Here is a 20,096-nt window from a genome sequence, read left to right as displayed (position 1 = left end):
CTGGCTTTCCTGAGCAGCAAGACTGTGTCCCCCACCTGCCACCAGGGGCTGTTACATAGCTGCACCAAGTAGAGTTCACTGAGCATCACCCTCCCCGTGGGTGTTTGGAGGCTCTCTCCCCCAGAGCCTGGGGCTTCATAGACTCTCACAGACATCTTCCTGGAAAGATGGTCTAGGGATATCCTTCTCAAATGATAGGCCACTAAGGTCAAAGACACCTCACTGGAGAAACTGCTGTTTCAGCACTGTTTTTATACAGCTTGAAAGGTTGCTTTGAGTGCCTTAAAGGCTGCTGTATTTTTCTGGAGAGAGAGAAGAAAGAGAGGGGGAGAGAGGGGAGAGAGACCAGAGGTCTATATCAGACGCCTTTCTCAACCACCTGTTTTTGCGGCATGGTCTCTCACTGAGTGTGGAACTTGCCAATTTGGCTCATGAGCTGCCAGACTGCTTCAGGGATGCCCAGTGCTGGGACTGCTGGAGATTTCTACATCACTGACTTTAGGCCTGTGTCTCTATAAATGCATCCTGGGAGAGGGGCTGGGTTTCTGGCAGAGTCAGCAATGGCCACCACTTCGGTGTGGGTATCTTTATGCTAGTACCAGGTCAACAGCCAACAAACTGCTTCCACCTTACTTCCAAAGGGGGCTGTCAGATGCTTTTCCGTCACCCAGGACACAGTCCCACTCCATGTAGCATCGCTTGGAAACTTAGAAAAGCACACCCACTACAGGCTGACCTGAGAGATGTGAGGCACACATGAAGTACACGCTCGCCACTTAGTTAGAACACAAGGAGACCGTAAAGCGACTGGAGTTTATTGCCGCGATACCGTTAAGTAGCTACAGAGCGCAGCTCCTCTCTTTCTCTTTAAATGCCATCTTACCACAGGCATCTAAAGCAACAGCAGCAGCTACAAAATGGTGTCTGAATAATTCTGAGTTCAAAACAAGATTTGTGTACAAGCAGAATAAAAAGATGTTCAATTAATAGTGTGCCATGGACCAGAACAAAACATCTGCAACTGGGAGTTTTGTGTAAACCGTAATAGAGATGTGACTCACAGAGACCAACAGTAAATTCTTGTTTCCTTTTACAGTTTAGTGAGGTGGTCTGTGTTCTTGCAAACGACTTACAAAGTACAAGAAATGTTGCATGTGGGCACTAGGCATAAAATATTTCATTTCCTTACACAAGGCATAGTAGTGGTACAGGGAACCCAGTGGGCACCCCGCCATCTCTCTTCCAAAGATGCACCTCCCAGAACGGCAGTAGATGCCTGGCAGCAAGCCACCCATGACAACTTTTTTTGGTTGTTTAAAATACAAGCACATTCTCAGATTCCCCTCCTCGGCTGTAACCCCCCGACGTGGTGGGAGGCAAGCCCTCAGCCTCTTGCGTAGTTTCCCCTTAGAATTATGTACAGGACACCTACAGATACGGTACACACTAGTATGAAATCAATGGTAGTTTGCGATTCCAGACCTGACCCCGTGGTTAACTAAACAGACCACGTCGGTTCTGAACATTGGTTCCCAGTTAAGAAGGCTCTGAAGCATCTGCATCCGTAACGGCAGACACAGGCTTCTCGATGGCCGGGGTGCAGTCGCTGACTCTGTCCTCAACAGTGGTGGGGACCTTGGAAGCAGGAGACGTCACATCCACAGTGAGGGAAGAGGCGTCTGCCTTTGCAGTAGTCATGACAGGGTCAGAAGGTGGGCCCATGGCAGGAAGGGAAGACAGCGGCTCCCCTGCGCTGGCTGCAGAAGAGCCCTCTGGAACCAAAGGGAATGACGGGAGGAAGTCGGACGGCATGGGGAGAGGTGCAATGCCGGGTAAGTTTCGGGGAGGCAAGGAGGGAAGAGGTGGCAAACCTAGGATAGAAACAGCAGAGGTCACATATTCTCCCAGCAACCAGAGCACGGCCATCAAGCTCCTCTACCTGCCCCTGATAGCCTGCAGCCAAAGGAGGGTAGCACAGCCACCTTTGCTGACCTCTAACTGGAGGCTGGGGCCAAAAGCTTTCCATTCCCAAGCTCCGTGTACTCAGCCCTGCACTCAGGTATCTGCTGATGGGACAACAGATCCTTCCAGAACCATGGAAAGCAGTGCTCCCTGGCATTCAAGGGTGCTGGCTGGATGTGAGCTAGGAGGATCCTGCGCAGGCAAGGCGCCTCTTGTCAGCTAAGACGGAGGAGATGTGGAGCAGCAGCAGGGCTGCCTCAAGGAAGCCACCCTGCACTGCCTGTGCTGCTCTTGGTGCGTTATTCTGGAGATCTTTAGAGTGGAAAGAGCAAACAAAGGGAAGGCGGATTGTATGGGGTATGTCCAGGACACCACTGGCTGGAGAAGCTGTCCTGTCCTTAGAGGCTTGCTGCATTTAAAGACAGAGGGACCAAGAATATGGGCACCAGGGAAAAGAAGCAGGGAGTGTGGTCGGTGCAGCTGGGGTCCCTTGTTCTTCAGCCCTGGCACTGAAGATGTAAAAAATGCAAACCTGTCAGACATGTGACAATGACAACCACACTGTCAAATTCAGTGCACAGTGCCACTCCACTGATCCTACGATAGCCTGCCTGGGGCCAAACCTACCAGGGTGCAGAGAAAGGGAGGGAGGCAGAAGACTGGGTCATGGACTTCTTTCTTCTTCTCCATATAAAAGATGGATACAGAAGTAGATTAGAAGTAGCTGAAATGTGTTTAGCTGAGATGCTCTTTCTGGAAAAGACTGAACTGGAGGCCTCTCTTTCCTGAATCCATGTTTTTATTAGCAATGTCTTAGGAGGGTAAGGCATGCAACATACCCGGGCTCCCGAGCTCTGGCAAACCGACCCCCGGCATGATGTGCGGAGCAGGGAGGTTGAAGTTGGAGAGGCTGGGGAGGCTGGGGAGGTTAGGCAGCCCTGCTGACAAAGGCATCAGACCTGAGCAGAGGGTGAGAAAGAACACAAGGTAAGTCGTTTCCCTGGGAAGGAGACAGATCATCACATGCTGACAAAAAGATCTCTTCAGAATTCCGACACCAGGGTTCACTGATGAGCGACAACTGAGTCTCACAGAACGTGCTCTGTCTCGTCTGAGGGATCAGGCTGTGAAAGCAGCAAATGCTACACAAGCAACACACGCTCCCATGGCCTGGACCAGAGAGACGGCGCCCACCTACACACTAACAGCTCACCATGCTGCCCCATCGTTCTGTGTGAGCACATGCGCAGTTCATCTGCACACTGACAACTGTAGCCTGTAATGGGAGGCACTGACCACGCACATACTCATTACTCAATGTGAGGAGCGGGAGTGGCAGCAGTCCCAAGAAGGCGCCAGGGACTGCAGCTAAGTCTTATAACTTGCACCTGACTTCCTCATACACCTGAATATAAGCCACAACCATCGTGAGAGCTGCGCAGGTGTACCAGGATACTGGCAAATCCATTTTGGTGGAGATATGCCCCTGCTGCCCTGATTAGCTGAAGCTGCGTGCCTGGTGAGGTGACGTGGCCTGTTGTGAGTGGATGGGAACTGAGAGTATATAGGAGTGAGAGGCCCAGGGTTCGGGGAAGATATAAACAAGAAGAAAGATGAAGACTGAATAAACTGCTGTTAGAAGGACTGGTGGTCGTGTCGTTCTTGCTGGTCGGGAGAGGACGCGACAACTCAAGTAACATCTCATGGATATCAGCTAGACAACAGGACTCAGTCTGCACTGGAGATACTGAGAATCCACACAATTTAACACGGGAGCTTCTCAATACACAAATAACTAAGGCGCCATCTTAGCCGGGCAGCCACAGAACAGCCACCAGCAAGTCCTACACACACATGCGTGGGGAGGTGAGATGTTGGGGAGCCTCAGGCTAAGTGGCACCTGTTTCCTGGCCTGCTAAGGAGAGTACCCCTGTTCTGTCAAAAAGCTCTGCAGTGATAACGGACAGTTAAAAGACAAAGAGTTTCAGGAGCAAACACCATTATCAAACAAGTCTTTAGCCTGCTGCTTACTTGGTAATGTGGTAGCTGGGTTCATTGGTGGCACAGAAGCAAGGGACTGGTTTACTTGTGGCGGCAACAATGGTACAGTTGGTACGCCTAAAATAAAGCACATTAAATCATTTTAAACCAATTCTACCGCCAGATATGAAGAGATCACATACAGGAGGATGCTGTTCGGGCTTCACTATGGCCAGGCCTAACTCTTGGCTGTATCATTACTATGTATAACCTTTCAGAGCTAACTCACCAATGCATGTATGGCCCTGACAGACACCTTAGCCTCAGCCTGGTGAGGGAAGAAAACTGTGTAGCCTTCCCTGGATAGACTCCCTGGGCAAGAAATCTGTCACTGCCCTAAGATGGGTCAGATCAAGAGCAGGCTCGTGCAAACACGCAAGCATGGGCTGCTGGAGCCCCCTCTGCCCTGGAACAGTGAAAGGCAGCCTGAGAAAAAGGGTGGTGACAGGGCTGTCTCAGCAGACAAACAACACCTGGATTCCCAGAGGTGCAGAGAAGGACTAGGCTTCCTTTAGCCTTAGCTTCTACATACCCAGTGCAGCCCCACCTGTACCAAGAGAGGCTGTGGAAATACTCTCCACAAACAAGGACCCTCAGGATGCCATCTGATGAAGACCCATCTACTGGCACTAACCTATTCAAGTGGGAGGTTTTTCTGTCACAATAGGAATACATGTTGGACACCCTTAACTGAAAATCCAAAATCTGAGTTAATAGCAAATATAAAGCTTTTTAGAGAGCCAATGTGATTCTGCAAGTGGAAAATTCCATACCTCACATAAGGGGTGGAAGTCAAAACAAAGGCACACTGAAAACCCGGTGCACATTGATCGTCAAGCTACGTGCATGTGTTTCAAACAAATGAACTGGTGCTTGGACTTGGGCTCCAGCTGCAGGGTGTCTCCTCACATCTGCTGCTCACATTTGTGTTCCAGGGAGAGGTGCTCAAGCCCCGTGCTGAGCCAGGCTTGGGCCAGACAGGGATATGTTTTAGCAACAGGAGCGAACCGCTCTTCACAGGGTGAGCCAACCTTAGGCAGCTGCCTTATTTACTAGTGTTCAAAGTGCTTTCCTGAGGAAACTGGGGACATTCAAAAGAGGGCAGAGGGGGAGGGAGGAGAGAAGGAAGGAAAGAAAAGAAAGAGATGAACAAAGAAGAGAAAGCCTCGCCACGGCAATGCCCAGAGTTCTAGGACCTCAGGCTGCCAGACTCCAGTACAGGAGACTCCTCCCTTTTCTGGACCACACAGTTACCAGTGTGTGTTTGTTAAGTAGTAACAGACAATAGCATTGTTATAACTATTTTATATTTCTATCTTAAATCTTGCCTTTAAGAAATGAAGACAGGTTGGAGGGACGGCTCAGCACTGGCTGCTCCTCCAGAGGGCTTGGTTCCCAGAGCCCACATGGGGCTCACAATAGTCTGTAACTCAAGTTCCAGGGCATCAGACGCCCTCTCTGACTTCCAAGGGCAGCAGGAGCATGTGTGGCGCACGAACACACATGAAGGCAAAACACTCATACACATTAAAAAACAATCTAAAAACAATTTACAAAAAGAAAATAAAAATAGCCTGGATTTGCTTAAATCCTAATAAAACCCTTCACATGGTATTTCTTCCCTTTTAAAGGGTAAATCTCATTTTTTGTACCAAAAACTAACTTGTCACAAGATTTTCCCTGCCCAATTACATTAGTACAGAGGAGGTCTGTGATTGGACAGGGAAAAGGGAGGCGGAGCTAAGAGCTGAAGAGACAGGGAGCATCCCAGGGTAGGGGGAGACGGAAGATGGCCACGGGCATGAACCCCGTGTGGTGTTTACCAGCCACAAGTAGTTGTGGTATCGTAAGGTTATATTAATTGGGATAAAGCTTTTATCATTATCAATTGGCTCTGAATTATTGTACTGGCATCTTGTAAGTTGTGATGTTATTGATACATAAATCTGATTGGTTAATTAAGCTGTAAGAGTCTTACTGGGTATTGTGATATGCAACCGCGAGGTTGGCAGTTCCATTTAGTTACTGGAATGTGGGATCGCCCACTACATGGGTTTATGGCTGAGGAAGAAGTAGCAGAGCCTGAGACAAGCGAATGAGAGCTGGGAACGCAGCAAGAGGGCTGCCTCCAGGAGCGTCCAGCCCCGCAGAGAGCTGGCAGGCTCCTTTTTAAATATCTCCCGCAACACTAACCGACCGAATCTAAGCCAGGGATTGTAGCCTAGAGCCACGAATGGCCTTTACTCAGCCTGAAGTTCCTAGCAGTTTTTGGAGAAGAAGTTTTTATCAGATTTTTAAAAAATTATTATATTTACTTTATGTGTGTGAGTGTTTTGCCTGGATATATAATCTGTGTACTATAGGTGCATAGTATCCTCAGATACCAGAAAATAATGTTGCACCCCTTGGGACAGGAGTTACAGACAGTTGTGAGCTGCCATGTGGGTGCTGGGGATCAAACCCAGGACCTCTGCAAAAGCAGCCAGTGCCCTAACTGCTGAGCCACATCCCCCCAGGACCCCTGCTGTCAGATTATTAAGGGAGTGGGATGGTTGGTGGGTTCAGGCATTCCAGCTAGAGGGTACCCACTGTCTGCTTCATAGTGTTCTAGGCACCGAGGCCCTTGTCAGTGGGAAGAAAGAAATTCAACCTTTCAGAGGAGAGAGAGGGAAGAAGTGAAACACAGCGAACAGTAACAACCTTGGCTTCTAAGTGGTGACACACTTCTGCAGAGAAATCACACGAGGCAGTGGGAGAGGGCAGAGAGTGTGTGCTGTGTACGAAATTCACACTGATTAACATCACTCAATATTCTAAAACATCTACAAAACCAACACACTTTCCTTTGTCCACAATTACTATGTGGAGTTCTCTGAGAACGAGAAGTCGGGATGGAAAACATTTCTAACAGGAAGCTGCTTCTGACATGTCATGGTATTGACACTTTCATGTCTGAAATTCATGTTCTACACTGAAAATGTTAGTACTGCCTTTTTAAATGGACTCAACAGTGAAAACATTCAGTCCTTGTCAGTCTTTTCTGAGTAAGCATTGTTTCATTCCTGTTTGTCTCTTCAGTATCCAGAAGCCATTTCGTCAGCTCCAGGGACCTCGGTGCCTGTGCATCTAACACAGTACAGGTTTAACTGTAATGTGACAAGAGAGGAGTCAGAATGAGCGGTCAATTTTCTCCAAGAGTCATTCTCAGTACATCAGAATGGCTTGGCAGATTGGCCTGCTGCCTTGTGAAGCAGCCCGACCTCTCTGAGAAGTGGCAGGGTTTAAACCAGATGACCAACTCCAGACATCGTGCCCATCAGTGCTTCTTGATGCACTGATGCATCTGACCCCGAACAGAGTTGGGGATAAGCAAATTCTGAATACGAACAGCTAAATGAGTCAAAAACAAAAAACCAGCCGACTAACCAACCAACCAACCAACCAAAAAACAAACACCCCCTCCCATATTTCCTAAGTAAACAATGTTAGAATTCGGCTAGTGCTTCTGACTGCAATATGGACACTATATAATCAACTCCAGACATTATAAAGAGGAGAAACCGGGAAAAAAGAACCGTGTTGGGACTGAGTGACTCCATATGCATGTGGGTAAACACGCCACAGAAATGTGGCCTCATACAGACTCAGAGACTTGCTCACAAGGGTACGGGCTGCCTTACTTAGAAAGCCAAACAGAAACTGCCTAAATATCTCTCAGTTGATAAATGGGTAAAAAAATGTTACGCAGTCATACCATAAAACATTATTATTAAAAGGAATGAACTGCTAATGTATACAACAATATCAAAGATCCTTGAAAACATTGAGCTAAGAACACAAAACAGTCACAAGACGACACAGTCTATGAAATGTCCACAGTGGGTGGTAAGGTTAGTAGCTGCTTCAGCCTGGCAGACTATGGAGACCAGGGGGTGGCTAGAATGAGTAGGGGGTTCTCTGGGGTTTGGGGGCAATGAAGTTAGTTGTAGAACTCTGTGAATAACTAAAAACCATTTGAAGTGGGTGAGTCGGATGGCATGGGAATTCTCTCTCTCTCCATATAGCTGTTAAAGACAACATTAAACCAAAACAAAAGACCTGCACGGGGTAGAGTGTGGGTAAAGCCCTCTAGGTGAGCACGGCTCTACATACCTGTACTGAGAACATTGCTGACAGCCGGTGGCGCCGAGCTAATGGAGAGTCCAGACAGACTCTGCTCAACTCCTGTAGTTCCTGGTGGTGACAAAGATGGGGGACTGACTGAAGACAGCTGAACCTAGCAAAAAAAGGGGGTGGGTGGAAAATTACTTATGAATTAGTTGAGAAACCATGAAATGATTCATTTCTCCAATCTCAAGGCTCTGACCTCCTCAATGTATCACTTCTCTCTCACTGACAATGCCTCCACCTTTCAGGAATCTGCTCTCTAGACTCTAGAGTCCCTATATTCAGTGTCACTTCTAATTCCCTATGACTCTCTGCGTTCTCTTATCATATTCTGTCCTTTCCCTGGCTGCCATGTGACACTACGGTCTTCACATACTGACCTCTCTAGGTAGTTGCCACCACTTACTGGGTGGAAGAGGGTGGAACTACCTGGGCTCTGGCCCCAGGCCTTGCAGGCACTGAGAGTAAGGAAAGGAGCAATTTCTCAGAAGCTGCACTTCCTCTGGAAGTGGGGAAGGCTGGATTAAGACAATATGGCTGGGGTCTGGAGAGAAAACAGCAGCCAGCACTACAGAAGACCTGAGTTTGCTTCCCTGCACCCAGACTGGGCAGTTCACAACTGCCCATAACTAACTTCAAGGGCTCCAATTCCCTTTTCTGGCCTCCTTGGGGACACTCATCCATATGCGCACACACACACACTCCACCACCAAAACCTAGCCCCACCTTTACATCTTTTCTGGTGTGTGGTTTTTATGTGGCTAAGTAGACACGAGAAGTAAGCACCTGGGATGCCTTCCTAAGAACTGTTAAAAACCCTGCAAGCCACACAACCCTGTGACCATTTTCAGCACCTTCTACTGGTCTAAACTGCCCTCTGTACTATGATCTCAAATCTGAACACCTAGTCCTCTGTTTGCTAAAGGCCAGCCGGCACACACCTCCCTCCAGATGTACAGGAACCTCAAATTCAATATGATGCTTATTGCACAACTCAGCACTGAATGTTTCAACTAGAGCCACCTACATAGGTTTCCACACATCTTACCTCCGTAAACCCATCCTTAAGAGGAGTAATGGGGGTGCCGGTCATTTGTCCTGGAAGGGAAATCTTCTTTCCTTCTTCAAAGGGGCGTGTAGGTATTCGGTGCAAATAACCATAGCCAATGCCACATCCAAGGCTAAAAAACACAATTTTTCTTATTGTTATAAAACACGACTTCCTTTCTTTGAGGTTTTAAAACATATAAGCCCATGTATTTCCTCCCACTCCTTTGGGTTTTCTTGAGACATGGTCTCATGTAGTCTGGATTCCTGATCCTCATGTCTTCATCTGCATTTCATTCTTTTAAATAATGCCATCTTCCCAGAGGTCTCTGGGCTCCACCCTACATATAACGCTGTAAGTCCACTCTGGGCACTTCTCTTAGTTCTTGTGTTTTCTTCAAACATTTATCACCATTCAGCACATGGCATGTTTACTTTTACTATCTGTTCCCTAATAAAACATTAAGGCTGCATCAATCACACCCTGCCTGCCCACTGAAGATCTCTACACACATCTATATGATGATATCATTTGATGAGTACAGCATAAACCAGATTTATATATTTGATGACAATTTCTTCTTTTTTTCCCTGCACTATCAGGAGAGGCACCTTTCTAACAGATGTGAGCACACTGCTTCTTTCCAGGCTGTTGTCTCACTTCTTTCTCTTCCTCTGGGGAATTCTTGCTGCCCTCTGAGTGCAGTGCTTTACTCTGCCAATCCAACAAAGCAACTCATGGCTAAAGTCAGCTGATCAGCTTCTGCCCAGAGCTGAAAATCTTGGAAGTAACATGAAAACTAAAAAATAGGCTCTTTCTTTTATCAGTGGAATGCTTTTTTCTGCACCTGGGTCTTTAGCTGTCTCTAGGGACAAGAACGAATCCAATATGAATGTGGTGACAGCACTTTTCTGCACTTTGGGGTCAATGAATGCTTACTTATCTTACAGCTTATATAAGTTGAGTCTTATAGCTGAAAGTAAGCCAAATCTGGACCACTGCATTTACGGTCGTTGACAAGGTAAGGTTCCAATCTGCCTCCACCACAATCTCATCTTTCCCCGGCACCTGGCACTTTCAGAGCCACTATGCACGGATTCCTCCATCTCTCTCCTTTGCCAAGGCACACATAGTATCTCTGTTGGCCCCACTACTACCAAAAGCTGGTGGAGTGGGCAGTATCCAACTTCAGTTCTTCCTTATCCAAATCTGATTTTCACAGTGATACTTTGTATTTCAAAATTACACTTCCATTTTCTCTTATCAAAGCTACACTTTCTCTCAAAATTAATGGAAGAAAGATAAAGTCATCTATATTGATGAATGATCGCCTTTTGGCATAATCACATTTTAAAGCAAGGAGTTTTGTTATGGTTGTTTGTTTTGTTTTATTTTTTTTTTTTTGCTGGGGGATAGTGTTTGATGGGAACAACAGGGTTTTGCTATGTAGCCCAGGTTGATCTTAAACTTGGAATCCATCCTGCTATATCAACTTTCTCAGCACTGGGGTAGGCACCACCCTACTGGCTTACGAGGTGCCTGCTATTCAAAATAACTAGGTAATGACAGAGAAAGAGCTTGAAGCAATAGCAAAATCTGCTGCAAATTCAAGAGAGGCTTGAAATGACGAGCGGCTGAGTAACACCTGGTCAGCTCCTGAGGAATGAAGGACAAGAGGCTGAGATCCTGAGTGCACAGGCAGGGCACACTTAGAAAACGGCCAAAAAAGAACTGTCTAAAGAGATGCCCATAAATGGTATTAAACCATATAAAAGCAGAAAGTCTTCAAAGGAAAGGAATGATAGGTAGATGTTTACAGCAGAAGGGCTCTGATGTACAGTATACAGTCAATGTCATTAAACATGAAAGAACAAGGGGCTGGAGAGGTGGCTCAGTCAGAGCACTGACTGCTCTTCCAGAGGTCCTGAGTTCAATTCCCAGCAACCACACGGTGGCTCACAACCATCTGCAATGGGATCTGATGCCCCCCTCACAACCATTTGCAATGGGATCTGATGCCCCCCTCTTGTGTGGCTGAAGACAGCTACAGTGTACTCATATAAAATAAATAAATAACTCTTTTTAAAAAAAAAAAAGAAAAGAAAAGAAAAAAGAAACCCTGAAAGAACAAGTGATGTCTCTGCTGCAGGGACTCACTGTATAAAGCGATTTCGTTTCTGTGACCCATGCTCCATCTCACTGCAGTCTGTGGCACTAACCTGACTTGTCTATTCTCCCACAGTGTGCACAGTCTCAGTGAGGTTCTGTCCAGATCAGGGTGGCCTGTGCTGTGGCTGTGGGGATTGATGCAGAAGACCCAGTCCATCCCTTGGTCTGGGTCTCTGTCCTGTGTCAGAGCAGAGGAAACTAGCGGAACACTGAGCACACATATTCACTTTCTTGTTATGACTCGATGATGTCTCAAGCTCCTGCCACTGTGACTTCCTCACAGTGATGGACTGCAACCTGAACTTGTGAGCTAAAGTAACAGCTGTCTCCCCACAAGCCGCTCTCTGCCAGGGTATTGTATCACAGCCAGAGAAAGAAAACGAAAACAAAAACACACTGGGAGAGGGCCTTTCTGTGTTGTGAATCAAAAATGTGCCCCCAAATGTAGTACACAGACGCTTCTTTGCAAATTAAGTTTATGAGGCAGTCCTTCTAAAGGGGATTATTTTTGAGTGTCTTACGTAGTTCAAGATGCTCTTGCACTTGCTACCCTTCTGCTTCTACTTCCTGAATGCTGTGATTAGAGGTCTGTATGTGTATAATGTCTGGTTTTATGCAGTGCTGGGAATCAAAGCCAGGGGCTCTGTGCTCACCAGGCACACAATCTACCCCTGAGGTGGATCAATTAGGAATGCCTTAAGAAGTCCTTACTTCTGAGTGCAACAAGCTGGACAGGAGACAATGGTAACATGATCAAGGGCTGCCACAGGCAGCCCAGAGGCTCGAAAGACACTCTATCTTACTTTCCTTGACTTGCAACGACTCAGAATTCTGGTGGTTAAACACATTTCACTCCAGAACCTTAGGTAGTAAATACAAATACTGTGAGGCTATGAGTCCATATGGAGTCCTTCCTTGCTCTATGAAGCAAGGAAACCATACATTGGAGCAGGGGTGAGAATAGGTGTGAAGTTTAATTCTGCATAGGCTTTTCTTAATTATGATTTACAATCGACAATTTCTCAAATCAGTAAGGCAGTTAGCTCTTAGGCCAAGAAGAGCAGAGCAAAGCAAAACAAATGGGCTATAAAATAGGTGCTATTTTCCCTAGGCATGCACCTTTAAAAAATGTATTGTTAATTTCAATATTCTACATCAGTTTTTTTCTTAAATCAAGATGTCATTTAAAAACAAAAGCATTCTTTTATAACGTAGTAAGATAAGAGTTGTAACACATCTCTGACTGCTAAGACTGAGCAGTCATAGTTTCGCTGTGAAGGATCATACCTGCCTTCTCCGCCCCACGCAGAGTTTGGTGTGATGATCACTTCTCTGCAGTTGTCCGTGTCTGTGTTGTACACGTAGAGCTTCAGGGGCTTTGCTTCGTGGGTCTCAATAAGGCTGAACAGGTCTTCAGACTGCACATCATAAAGAAAACCCTTAAGGTCCTGTACGTGAGAACACTGGGGCTCCAAGCTGGCTCCCTTCAGAATCAACCGAGAAGCTTCTGAAAAGAACTCAGCCTCGGCGGGCGTGGTGGCGCAGGCCTTTAATCCCAGCACTTGGGAGGCAGAGGCAGGAGGATTTCTGAGTTCGAGGGCAGCCTGGCCTACAGAGTGAGTTCCAGGACAGCCAGGGCTACACAGAGAAAAACCAAGGGAAAAAAAAAATAGAATTCAGCCTCAAGGCCCTACCTTAGCATGAAAGTTACTACTTAGTACCAACTGACCAAGCAGAGAGTCTAATCCAATGTCCATATTAATTCAAGCTCGTTCACTAGACGCCAGCCTCTGGCCAGCTCCAGAGCTTCGTGTGTTCACTGTGAGCTCTGCTCCAGAGCCTGGCTACTCAGGCGCCTTGTTTTCCTCTATTTTGATTTTGTAACACAGCTAACAGCTGAGGAAAGGACCTGAGCACCACAGCTGAGCTAAGGGAGACTGCAGCGATGGATGACGGACAAGTGCAACCAATGAGAAATGAGCCTTGCTAGACTAGGTACTCTAGAGCTGTCTCTGCATCACACAAAGCAGCTGAGCAAGGATCACACGGTTTCCTCACAGCCATCCGTAGGCAGACAACTTCAGCCGTTCCCGTTAACATCCTTGGACAGAAGGGATCCTGCAAATATCCTGAACTTAAACAGCGGAGAGGCGATGTGACTCTGATTCCTACCAAACCCAGTAACTACCTACACAGTTCCTTACCAGGCAGTGCTTTAATTACCTCATTCATGACGGTATCAGCTCCAATGATGTAATCACTGTGAGGTCTCAGTCCTGCCAGTGCTGCTGGGGAATTGGATTCCACTTCCTAGGACGACAGACACACCCCAACTCAACCACAGAAAGCAACTCTCCGCGTGTTAAGAGTGACAGCTCGGAACTATAGTGTCTGAAGAACCCCCCAATATCCCATACTAGAAATGTCAGATTTAAGGAACTATCTCGAGAATATATGTATTTTAAATTTCCAACCACAAAAACTATATAATATCTGATACTTAAAATATTTCTATGGTTATCTGCACTATCAGCTCTTTGGCTTTTCTTCCCTGAATTAAAAACTAATCCGTACCTAAACAGCAATGGATGCTGATCTTTCAGAAATGAAAAAAACATAGTATCTCCATAATAGAATACAATCCTTAATCTCTCTAGCCTTCCCAATCTGGAGATGACAGTGCCCTCCTGCTTTCTACACTACGCTTACACCCCCAGGAGCAGTTCATGGTCAGTACCTACCAGCACATGCCAAACGTTTTCGTTGGCCCCGTCAAAGCTGCAGAAACGAATGCTAACCCCCAACAAGCCCTGGCCGCCCCACAAGTTGCTCGGTGTGACCGAGGCCTCCCGCAGCTCCAGGGTTTTGCTGCTGTAGATGAGCATTTTTACAGGCTTCTCAACGTTGGCTTTCAGCAGATCCTTCAGAGTGTCATTGTCTTTATTCTAAAAACAGAGAAATCATAGTCTTTAATAATTAAAAATAATGCTAATTATTAGTTTAAGTATCTCATAAAATAATTTAATAATCAGTACAAATACACACTCATCAGGCTAAAGTTGTATTGACATTCAAATATTTCTCCAAGTAAAAGGATGTTTGGAAATTAAGAACTCTCAATATTATCTGATCAGACTGCTTTTTTAATATCTAACCATAGAATACCAAGCCAACACTGGGGTGATCAAGCAACAAAATATCCTGTAAGAAGTTGCATCTAAATCTAACAAAGTTACAATGACTTTGCTTTTAAAATCTAAATTATGTGTTGACCTTAAAGTCTAATTTTGGACCTTTCTAATATATGTTCTGTTGTTTATTAGGGCTAAAAGGGAAAGGGGGAAATAATGTTAATGTACTGTGTAACCAAAGGCCGTTATGTCAGAGACAAGACAAAGTATGAGCACAAACTTAATAAGACCATTATAAAACAAAGCCAGCCAAACAGATACTGTTTTAAGAATTCCCTTTGTGGAAATTACATAATTTCTTTTTTAACAGATTACATCAGTAGGAAACTGAAGACAGTTTAGAAAAAGCAGCTTTTAAAGAATAATTCTTTCTTTCTTTGAGAACAACTTTTTTTGTTGTTCCAATAAATTTATGTATCATGGGACTCGGATCCATGAAAACTGACAGGGAAGCCCCATTTTCCTAGTTCATTTGTCAACAGTCTAAAAAAAAAAAAATCAAACTTTAATATATGAAGTTCAAATCTGAAGAGATTCTACTTCTCTAAGATGATGTGAGACTTTAATGTTTATTAGCATTATCCTCTTAAGAATTTAAATATGCTGGACACAGGGTGCACACTTTTGATTCCAGGATTCAGGACACAGAGGCAAGTCAATCTGAGTTTCAGGCCAGCCTGGTCTACAGAGCAAGTTCTGGGCTATATAGTGAGACCCTGCCTGAAGAAACAAAACAAAATTTAAATATATTATGTGTATACCTGATTGTGTGTGTGTGTGTGTGTGTGTGTGTATGTGAGGGGGGGGTGAGGGAGGTACGGGGGCACACAAGAGCTGGCACTCATGTTCTGTAGTACATATCTGGAGGTAGGAAGAAATTCTTGAGTCAATTTTCTCACTCTCTTTCCATGTGTTTCAGAGATTGAATTCAGGTCCTGAGACTTCTGTGGCAAGGGCCTTTACCAAATGAGAAATCTTAGTAGCTCCCAACATAATTATTTCTAAATGGTAGTCGATATACACCTTACCTAGAAAATTTTAAAAATTCCACTTTGAAGAAGTTCTAAAAAGTTCTATGTACAACATTATAAAAGGTTGAACTTACTAATCTTGAACCGTTAATAGAAACAATAAAATCAAAGAAAGGCTCCAGTCCAGCTCTGTGTCCTGGGGAGTTTTCCTGTACCTGTAAAAGAAATATTTGAAATTGAAAATGAAATCAGAGGTGGGGGCAGAGGGTGCAGAATGGGAGGTCCCCTCCCCCAAATCAGCAGACATCCGGTGCTGAGACACATGCCAGCGTTTATTTCTCAGGTACCACTCAGCTCAACACCAACAAAGGAGCAATGCCAGGGCAGCCTGCTAACCTGGCAGAGGAGAAGCAAGGAGCACAGAGCGGGTGCACAGACCTCTAATCACAAGCCTAAGCGATCTGGGGCTAGCAGAGAGAGGAAGCTCTGAAGGGGAAGAGGTAAAGAGGATTAACATTGTCTACCAAACTTTCTCCATTCATAGGAACACTAACGCCAGTGAGAGAAATGTAACCTACAAACCCCAAGTGGATACAATTAATTTTCCATTGGCTTTTCCAAAAGACTTTTGCTTGTAACCTTTGTCATTATTGTTTTGGACAGGACCTTCCTCTGTAGACCAGGCTGGCCTCATTCTCAGGGACCTACCTGTGCTGGGACAAAGGAGTCTGCCATCATACCTGGCCCGATAAGGAATTTGTATTTTGCTTGAGGTTATTTACACTATCAAAACTACCCTAAAAATGAGGCTTGCACTAATTTTTAGTAGTCCAGGCTGGAACTGTCAGCCATCTAAGTCTCTCTGAGTTCTGGAGTTACAGGGATGAGCCACCACATCCCGCTTTAGACCACACGGCTCTAAGGGCAATTCTGAGGCTATGCAGAGTGCAGCTCATACATATTTATATGCATATGAAACTAGATATTCCTTGAAGAACATTCAAAATTGTACTGTACTTTTTGGGTCAATGTCTCTTTCCTTTTTTGTGTTTTGAGACAGCTCTTTTTTTTGCTATAGCCCTGGATGTCCTGAAACTTGCTCTGTATATCAGGCTGGCCTAGAACTCAGAGATCAAATTGCCTCTGCTTCCTAAGTGCTGGGATTAAAGGCCTGTGTCTCCAGCACCCAGCCTTTGTTCGTTTGTTTAAATTTACTTTAGTATCATTAGCCATAAACAACAAAACTAGGTATTTTTATTTTGCTCAGTAAGTAATGCTTCATTACAAAGATGAAAAGTTTCAGTGTTTACTGCATTTAAATTTTTTTTTCTGCTTTATTATGTTTCCTTGTAAATTTTGGATTAAATCTGAGGAAGCTCTAGAGGGACATAAAGAGGGAAATGGAGAGTGGGCTTCCTAAGATGTCAGCTTCTTGTTCACTAAAGCCACTGAGAGGAGAAGGCGGGAAGGCAGGAGGGCAAGTATCTAAGCAGGGCTAACAAGGGAAGGGAGGACCTGGAGGCACCGTACACCGCCTGACCAGAGTCGATAGTGGCCTTGCAGTCTAGGCCCCTGAAGAGAGTTGTTTGCAAAATGTTATTTTCACTTTCGCCATGGATGGGTCTTCCATCTTTCCTAGATATCCAATTCTTTGTCCATTTCAGTGATTCCCCACTATAAACTCTTTTTTATAAATAATTTAAATATCAAAGGAAACAATTATCTAAAGATAATAGTTATAATAAAAAAGTATCAAAGGGTCTCATTAATTAGTTATTTCTTTATAGGATTTTTTTTGAGGGATGTGGGTGGTATAGTGGTGCACACCTTTGGTCCTAGCTCTGAGGAGGCAGAGGTAGGCAGATCTGTAGGAGTTTGAGCCTAGCCTGGTCTACATATCAAGTTCTAGGCCAGCTGGACCTACTAGTGAGAGTGTCTCAAAAAATAAAATACAATTTAATTTTTACTTACATTTACATGTGTATGTCTGTGTATGGCATGCATACATAAATGTAGGTGTCTGCAGAAGCCAGAAGAGAGTATTAGATCCTTGAAGCTAGAGTTACAGGGTTGTTGTGAGCTGCCCAGTGTGGGTGCTGAAAATTGAACTCAGTCCTCTGTGAGAACAGAATATGGTCTTAACCATTGAGGCATCTCTCCAGCCCCAAGGGTGTTCTATTACAAAAGCAATCAGAATACATTCTTCAATTTTCTTATGGTTAGTTTTCTTAAATGGAAGTCTTTCCATTGTACGTATTATCAAAACAGCTAAAAGTCAAAGTATCCACTAAATTTCTCCTCAAATAGGAACTCTAACAGGCAGAGGGGACTTCCTGGAGCATGTGGCACATGCCAGGACAAGCTACACAGCAGAGAGATCCTGTCCAAATCAAACCAAACAGATCCAGTTATAGTTAGAAAGAGGTTCGTGAAGCCACATCTACTAGTCACGGACCCCGCCACAAGTAGCTATCAGTTAGATGTGAGATGCCCCAGGTAATAAAAGGTTAAGCCAACCCTTAGGTACCCTTCAGAATAATTTCTCTCTTAACTGGGTCCATACCTAATCTGATTATCTAAATATAAATGAACTAAATGTAGGTTCTAAATGGCCACTGGTAGCATTATCTAGAACCCAACCAGTTTACTGATGAATTTGGGGCTTCTTCCCTGAAAAGTTGCTCTTTTAGTTAAAAAGAGCCAGGGAGAGTGCTTTTGGACTATCATCAACTTGCAAAGGTGACCCTGCATTGATTCCTAGCATGCTGCCCTACCCGCCCTCAGTGTAATAAAGTATAAAGTACTGTTTGAAATGGAAAGCTTCCAATACCATCACAAGTATCCTCCCTGTAACTCAAAAGAGACTCAAAGCTTAGTCTAAATTCTAAAAGAAATAAACAACCCTTTCTATTTTTCCATTTCATTTGCTACAAACATCTATTTCATCTGCTTTTAATGGACCTTGAAATTAATTTCTTTCTCAAATTTATTATACACCATTAGAGCCCAGCACAAATTAAAGCAAGAAGATATCTTAATTATGGCTAGGACACCAGCAGAGGGAGCTCTGAAAATCGATCTCTAGTTAGTATTCCATTTGTCGCAGTACAGAAAAGAAGGCCTACAAGGTTTAGAAAGTAGCATGGACATTCTACATGGGTAGGCTCCTCGTGCAATCTTATCCCCGATGACTATTTCAGTACTTGCTGTTCTTTCTAAGACCTCGACTTATCTTTTGCTTCTTTCAAGCCTACCTTAATCAAAACACAATGAAAACTGTATGTCCCCGATTCCAAAGACCATTTGACACTTATTATAGGGTCAAATATTATACTATGGTAATTTAAGATAAATAGGTTAAATTTGAAATTTTAAGATTGTTTAAAATGTGTAATAAAAGATAAGAGCTTTAGATTTGACTGAGACAGTTGTTTTGTTTTGAGACAGAATCTCATTGTGTAGGCTTGACTGACTGGCCTGGAATAGCCCAAGGCTGGGATTAGAGACACGTGCCACTACCCCCAGCCAGAGCTGACATAACTTTAAGCCATAAACGAGAAAGATAGAAACCACGGATGGTGAATGAGGGTGCACATTCAGAAAGCCCAAGCACTGTAGTGGGGCTCCAAATAGCAATTTGGCAGTATATTAATATTGAAAATGTGTATACCTTTTGACCCAATATTCCACTCTTAAAAGTGTGTTACCACAGAAACAGGTACGAAAAATGTTCTCCAAAAGGAGCAGGACGGTGTTCCTGGCATTGCACATTTGTTTTAGACCCAAACGGAAGCTTGTACAAATGTCTATCAACAGCAGACTAAGAAAATCTGGCATATTTTCAACAGTACTAAATATATTAATAAAACACAATCTAGATAAAGCAACATTTGAAGCGAAGAAGACATATAGAAATGAGTATATATTACCATAAATTCCAAGAATAGGCCAACTAATTGCCATTGCTACAAACCAGTGTAGCAGACAGAATTCACACTTGGGAGGAATAGGAGTGGGTGGGGTGCGACTGGAAGGAGACTGTTGTTCAAGGACTGTTTGTAAAAATTCACCAAGCCATGCATTACAGGGACTCTTAATGTAATGGCCTAAGGCAATTTTCCTCTACCTGAAAAAGAGAAATGAAATTGTAATCTAAGAGCATGTCCACTTCATGGAAAGTGTGAAAACCTGAAACTTGTTTAAAAAAAAACAAACCTCTGAGCAGTCAGTGTAAAAGCTACAAAACAAACTACAAAACTGTGTTCTTGTTCATTCTTCACAGGAACACGTACTTCACACAACTCACATGGGTGACCTCCAGCATCCAGAGTGATAAGCCAAAGTGATAAGAGGCCGCATCACCTACCGCATCACCTACTGCATCACCTACCGCATCACCTACCGCATCACCTACCGCATCACCTACCGCATCACCTACCGCATCACCTACCGCATCACCTACCGCATCACCTACTGCATCACCTACCGCATCACCTAACTTACTGGGAGCTCCATCGTAGAAGAGGCAGCTCTGCATCACACAGCAAC

The 20,096-nt window shown here is 44.6% G+C and overlaps 1 protein-coding gene across 2 annotated transcripts in view; it reads right to left on the bottom strand.

Annotated features, from left to right (window-relative positions):
• Nucleotides 1–794: 794 nt before the first annotated feature.
• The window catches only part of Gorasp2 (golgi reassembly stacking protein 2), a 30,037-nt gene continuing 10,735 nt past the window's right edge, over nucleotides 795–20,096 (bottom strand). The window contains exons 1-10 of one of the 2 annotated variants that reach the window (XM_021154534.2): nucleotides 19,478–19,753; nucleotides 15,683–15,763; nucleotides 14,128–14,331; nucleotides 13,610–13,696; nucleotides 12,674–12,804; nucleotides 9,218–9,350; nucleotides 8,155–8,278; nucleotides 3,994–4,080; nucleotides 2,802–2,921; nucleotides 795–1,871 (exon numbers count right to left, since the gene is read on the bottom strand). In XM_021154534.2, the coding sequence (XP_021010193.1) occupies nucleotides 1,537–1,871; nucleotides 2,802–2,921; nucleotides 3,994–4,080; nucleotides 8,155–8,278; nucleotides 9,218–9,350; nucleotides 12,674–12,804; nucleotides 13,610–13,696; nucleotides 14,128–14,331; nucleotides 15,683–15,763; nucleotides 19,478–19,480 (1,305 nt within the window). In that variant the 5' untranslated portion in view covers nucleotides 19,481–19,753 and the 3' untranslated portion in view covers nucleotides 795–1,536. Of the gene's footprint in view, nucleotides 1,872–2,801; nucleotides 2,922–3,993; nucleotides 4,081–8,154; nucleotides 8,279–9,217; nucleotides 9,351–12,673; nucleotides 12,805–13,609; nucleotides 13,697–14,127; nucleotides 14,332–15,682; nucleotides 15,764–19,477; nucleotides 19,754–20,096 lie in introns of those variants that run through there. The other variant, XM_021154529.1, reaches the window with a different exon arrangement.

The sequence above is a fragment of the Mus caroli genome, chromosome 2 (assembly GCF_900094665.2).
Source record: "Mus caroli chromosome 2, CAROLI_EIJ_v1.1, whole genome shotgun sequence".
In the NCBI taxonomy this organism is placed as follows: domain Eukaryota; kingdom Metazoa; phylum Chordata; class Mammalia; order Rodentia; family Muridae; genus Mus; species Mus caroli.
The sequence above is the reverse complement of the archived record's forward strand: the minus strand, read 5'-3'. Positions and strand labels throughout refer to the sequence as shown.